The following is a 6,254-nucleotide window of genomic DNA, read 5'->3' as shown; positions in this document are numbered from 1 at the left end:
ATATATATATATATATATATATATATATATATATGTCTCTTTATGTAAGGATATGTGTATGCTAGAGTGTCAAAGTTTATGTGTAATTCTGACTGAATATCATGTGGGCTGTTTATGTCTCCATCACCACTGATTCCCATCCTATGTTTCTCCTACTTCTACTTCATGTGGTTGTTCTCGTTGTAGATATCGTTTTTTTCCTTGTTGTTGATGTTGTTATTGTTGTAGTTGTTCTTCTTCATCTTCATCTTCTTCATCTTCTAATTCCTCTTTTTCTTCATCACCATTTTCTCACCTTCCTCGTCTTTCTTTTCATATTCTCCTTCTTCGTTTTGCGTTTCTTCTTTAATTGATGCCATTTCTGGCCTTTGCACGTTAAGTATTCGACTTCCTCCTTCTTCTCCTTGTGATTCTCTCCTGCTTTTTGATGTCGCTGCTGTTTCTTTTCTTCTCGATCTTCCACACCCGTCCCCTCGTCCCTTCTCTCTCCTACATCCCTTTTAATTGTCCTCTTCGCTTCAAACTTTTCTCCGACCTCATTTGCTCTTTGTTCCTTACGTTGTCACACATTTCACATAACGTTTCTACCGCTATTTCTTATTTTCAATTCTTCATGAACAATCTCATTATATTGATGATCGCCAGCATCAATATTATCAACCTCACAATCCTTTCCATCATCTTCATCACCGTCAAAATTATAGTCATCTATCTATTCGTTATCATTTTCACTAGAAACATCAACTGAATCGAATTTATCGTCAAAATCCTCACTAGCATCAACCAAAGAATTCTTATCAAATATCATTATCACAAACATCATTTTCATCATCATTAAGTGGAGCATTATCTTCATCAGCACTACCATCATCTTCCTGTCCTTCGCCTCGTTGCCATATTTGTCACGACAACCACCACCACCACGACCTCCACACACCTCCTCATTACTACCATCGCCATCATCTCTCAATATGTGAGTCTGTGAGTGTGTGACTGTGAATATGTTGACATGTATAACATTTCGTGTTCCGCCCAACCCTGCCTGATGCAATGCAGCACTCCTTCCTTTACCACACATACAAGTGTGCCTTCGACGTTTTTCAGACTTCTCTCTCTCTGTTGACATCACCATACATAAACAGCATATCTTTCATTTTATCCCTCTTCCATTCAGTCTTTTCTTCTTGTTCTTCTAAGTATTTCTGTTCATTTATTTTTACATTTCCGGCATCATTAGCTTCATCGTCATAGTCAAAATAAAGGATTATTACCTACAAATATTTCCATCGTCAGAATAATAGTAATCGGTCTATCCGTCATCATCTTCACCAAAAATATCTCCAGCGCCACGATCATCATCAAAATCACCGTCAGCATAAACGAAAGTATTCTCATCAATATCATCATCACAAACATCACCATCACCATCATCAACAACGGCAACATTATCTTCGTCAATCCAACCATCATCCACCTGTACTTTGCCTCATCACCATTTTCATCACTACAACCATCACCACTTCCATCCTCCTCTTCCCCCTTCACCTCATCTTCCATCCTATTATCATCACTATCATCTACTTTATTTATCTTCCACCAAGTATTTGTCTCGCCATAATATTTTATGTTATGCAACTCTTCTAATTTTTCTAAATTTATTTCACAGATATTTGCAAAGTAATAACATTACAAACATTGAAGTAAGAGCCTTCCATGACCTACACAGCTTAAAAAAACTGTAAGTTATCTAAGTGTTGATGATAATATTTCATTGACAGTATATAACTTAGTCCTTTAAATTTTCCCATCATTTTTAGCACCACGTCCTTATGCCTCCCTAGATTTTCACTTTCTTCCGATAGAAATGGCTGAATGTCTCTATGTGTCTGTAAATATGTGTCTCTGTGTGACTCTGAATACGCGGTGGCATGTATAACAATTTGTGTTCTGCGCAAACTTTCTTGTTCCAGTTACACACTCCAGCAAGCCTTCCGTTACTACTACTACTTCTACTACTACTACGACCACTACTCCTACTACTAGCACTACTACAGCACTTATACTACTACTTTTTCTTCTTTTTCTGCCCGTTTTCTATTCTTTCTTTTTCATCTTTTAATTTCTTACTTTCACTTATTTCAATTACTTTCATTTCTTTTAATTCTAGGTTTTCAGTATCATTTTTGTCTTCTTTTTTCTTCCCGCCCTCATTCTTCTTTTTTCTTATACTTCATCTTCATGTTCGTATCTCCTTTCCTTTCTGCCATCATCTATTTGTTTAGACATGATATTTTATTTTCTGTCACAAATCTCCTCCATAAATGTTCTTCCCTTAATTTCATGTTTCAGGTTTTTGAGTCATAATTATATTACTGAAATCAAAGCAGAATCCTTCAAAAATCTGTCCGCATTAACATATCTGTAAGTTGGACTCAGTCATCTTTTATAGTATTTGATCAACGATGTCTTTCTAAATCTCTAATATACTCCCAAAACTTCTTTTTAAGCCCTTACTTCCGTCTTTCCTAATATGCATTATATCGTTTGTGAATCTGTGCCTGTTAGCGTGGGGACATTTCTGTGATTTGAGACGTACGAGAGCGTGATCCTTGGGATGAAACATTTAGCGTATGCATTTATATATCTCTTTGTACGGGTAAGTGTGCTAATATGCATGTGTTTAGTCTGTGTGTATATGATGTAAGGTGTTTACCTCTAGATAAAATAAAATCCTCAAATATTGCTTCAAGATGTATATTTAGAACCATGTTGTTCATACATTGTTCATACATTGTTCATTCATTGTTCATTCATTGTTCATACATTGTTCATACATATTGTTCATATATATTGTACATTCATTGTTATTGTTAGTTTTGTTTCTGTTATTGTTGTTATTGTTGTTGTTGTTGTTGTTCTACTCTTCTGTTTCTTCTACTTCCACTTCTGCTTCATCTTTTCTACTTTTTTCTTCTTTTTCTTATACTTGCCCTCCTCCAATCCTCCATTTCTTCCTTTGCCACATCCTCTTGCTTCTTCTCCTCATCCGGTTCCTTCTATTCATCTTCCCTCTTTTGCGACTTTCACATCTTCATCATAAGTATCATCATCATCATCATCATTTTCATCGTCATCACCATCTTGTTCTTTTTCTTCTTCGACTTCGTCTTTATCTTCTTTCCAGTTTTACCTTCTCCTCCTCCTCCTCTATCTCCTCCTCCTCCTCTATCTCCTCTTTCTCCTCTTCTGCGTCTCCTTTTTCTTCCAGCATTTATTTTCCTTCTCATCTTTCTGTAATATTTTATTTTTCTTATTTTTCTTCTTCATCATCAAAATCATATTTTACTCCTTTATTCTCCTTCCTTTCGTCACCTTCTCCTCAACCTCCAACTTCTGCTTTTTTCTTCTTTTACTCCTCCTCCTCCTCCTGCTTCTTCTTTTCCTTCAGAAGCACAATCTTCAACGCCATCAGCATCATCGTCAACAGCAAACATCAACACCACCATCATCATTAATACCATATTCGCTATCACAGTAAATATGCTAATCCCCACCATTATTAGAATAACAAACATTAACAACATCACACCGTCATCGGCAGAAAAAAGCACTTTCCTCACCAGCACTACCACCATATTCTCTTCTCACTTGCCTCATCATCATATTCATCACTACTGGCTTCGAACATTATCACCGTCTTCTTCATCAAGACCACTGCTATCATCATCATCATCATCATCATCATCATCATCATCATCATCATCATCATCATCAACACTACCAATATCCTCCTAGTCCTCCGACTTATCACCACATCCATCACTACTACAACCACCACTACCACCACAACTACCACCATAGGCTTCATCATCGTAATCACCCTCCATCTTCCTCATCATCATCTCCACCATCATCATCAGTGTCTGCTTTTCTAATAATGCATATTTAATGTTTTATTACGAATCTGTTCTACACAAGTTTTTCACAGCTCATTTGTTTTTCTTACAGACATTTGGAATATAATGATATAAAAGGAATGGAAGTTGGATCTTTTCAAAATCTCCACAGTTTACTGCTTCTGTAAGTTGGATTAGATTTTTTTATTCTCTTTTATTGACAATATAATTCTAAACATTTCATGTCTTTCCATAATTCCTTTTGTCTCTCAATCTCCTTGACGAGACAATATATTCCCAGCCGCCTTCCACAGGAATATGAGTTTCTTTGTGAATGCCTGGGAATTTGAGTTTGAGTGTGTGTGTGTGTGTGTGTGTGTGTGTGTGTGTGTGTGTGTGTGTGTGTATATATATGTGTGTGTGTGCGTGTGTGTGTTTATGTGTGCGTCAATATTATTGTGTTGGTTTAAGTATGAGTTTCTGATAATTAATGTGAATGTTTTCGTGTATATATGTGCATATATTAGCCTGTGTCTTTCTTTCAGTATATGTGAATGTATACGAGTGTATCGACTTGATTTTCTATATCTTTTTATAAATAATTTATTGTTTACTTCTCATCAACGCTGATTACCATTGATGGCTCTCCGTTCTAATTGCATATTTAGAATTACATTATTCATATTTAATTGTTTCTACACTTTCCAACTCTTAGCAATCTATTTTACCCATTTTTATTTCTTCGTCATTTACTCCGACATCACGAAATTTCCGCCTTCATAAATTTTTTTTTTTTTTTTGTACGTTGTTTCTTATTTTCCCTCTTCCCCTCCCCATCCACCACCACATCCTCATCCTCCCACCTCTACAAAAAAAGCAACAGCTGTAGTAGCAAAAAGAAATATTACAACTACTACTAGTGCTGCTGTTGATTTTGATGGATAGATGTGGCAAGAGAGAATTTGACCACCGAATTTTACAAGGATGTGAACGACTCTGTTAATTGTAAAATTATGAAAACGACTGTGTGAGAAAATGAGTACGAGTGACTGTGAGTGTGTGTGGGTATGTGTGAGTGTGTGATTTCGCCTTTATAAGTTTCTCTGTATATGTGCTTATATATTAATGTTTCTCTTGCTTGTATATGAGAGTGTATGGAAATATATAATAATACGTGTCTACAATTATGTCTGTGTTTTTTGAACCCTAAATCAATGACAACTTTGTACATAATACACTTTTTCTTTATTTTCTCTTCTTTTTTTCCTTTCTCTGTTCTCTCTCTCTCATCTTTCATTTTCTCTTCACTATTGTCTCCTGTTTCTTTCCTAAATCTTTGATGTTCGTCTTCATAAAAAAAGTTTCTTTCTCTCTTTAATACTTTTTCACATGTTCATGTTTCTCCTACTATATCTATTCTTTTTGTTCTTTATTGTCAACTATTTATAACCTATCTCTTTTTTCTTGGTATTTCTCTTCTACCTCTACTTCACCTCGTATAATTCTTGTTCATGTTGTAATCCATCGTCGGACCCTCTATAACTGACTACTCCGACTGTTCGACGTCACAATTTTAGTAACGACGTAAACAACCTACTCATCACGTTAGTGGGGTATGTTCCATTATTATTGCCATTATTTCCAAAACATATCCCCTTTACCAACATTTTTGGTACATTGGAATTTTTCTGTTTTCCGAAGGGAATTATATACCACTCGATATTGCTATGTTATTCTGCTATGTGTGTCCTTTTTGTGTCGTTCTTCCCATTTCTCTGAGTTCCTCCTGTTGCTGCTGTTGTTTTTGTCGTTCTACTTCTTCGTCCTCCTCCACGTTCTTCTTCTTCTTCTTCTTCTTCTTCTTCTTCTTCTTCTTCTTCTTCTTCTTCTTCTTCTTCTTCTTCTTCTTCTTCTTCTTTTTTTTCTTCTTCTTCTTCTTCTTCTTCTTCACTTCTGTCTCCCCTCGTTCTTCTTTTTCCCTCTTCTTCTTCATCTTCTTCTTCTTCTTCTTCTTCTTCTTCTTCTTCTTCTTCTTCTTCTTCTTCTTCTTCTTCTTCTTCTTCACTTCTGTCTACCCTCGTTCTTCTTTTTCTTCTTTTTCTTCTTCTTCTTCCTCACTTCTGTCTCCCCTCGTTCATCTTCTTTTTCCCTCTTCTTCTTTTTCTTCTTCTTCTTCTTCTTCTTCTTCTTCTTCTTCTTCTTCTTCTTCTTCTCCTTCTCCTTCTTCTTCTTCTTCTTCGTCTTCTTCTTCTTTTTCTTCTTCTTCTTCTTCTTCTTCTTCACTTCTGTCTCCCCTCGTTCTTCTTCTTTTTCCCTCTTCTTCTTCTTCTTCTTCTTCTTCTTCTTCTTCTTCTTTTT

General features: G+C 35.8%; 1 protein-coding gene across 1 annotated transcript in view; it reads left to right on the top strand.

Moving 5' to 3' along the window:
• LOC106878985 (TLR4 interactor with leucine rich repeats) overlaps nt 1-6,254 on the top strand; it is a 30,327-nt gene that overhangs the window by 4,111 nt on the left and 19,962 nt on the right. Inside the window, exons 2-4 of the mRNA XM_014928363.2 lie at nt 1,667-1,738; nt 2,350-2,421; nt 4,009-4,080. Of these exons, the coding sequence (XP_014783849.2) occupies nt 1,667-1,738; nt 2,350-2,421; nt 4,009-4,080 (216 nt within the window). The remainder of the gene's footprint in view (nt 1-1,666; nt 1,739-2,349; nt 2,422-4,008; nt 4,081-6,254) is intronic.

Source organism: Octopus bimaculoides, chromosome 29 (genome assembly GCF_001194135.2).
Source record: "Octopus bimaculoides isolate UCB-OBI-ISO-001 chromosome 29, ASM119413v2, whole genome shotgun sequence".
Classification (NCBI taxonomy): domain Eukaryota; kingdom Metazoa; phylum Mollusca; class Cephalopoda; order Octopoda; family Octopodidae; genus Octopus; species Octopus bimaculoides.
The sequence above is the reverse complement of the archived record's forward strand: the minus strand, read 5'-3'. Positions and strand labels throughout refer to the sequence as shown.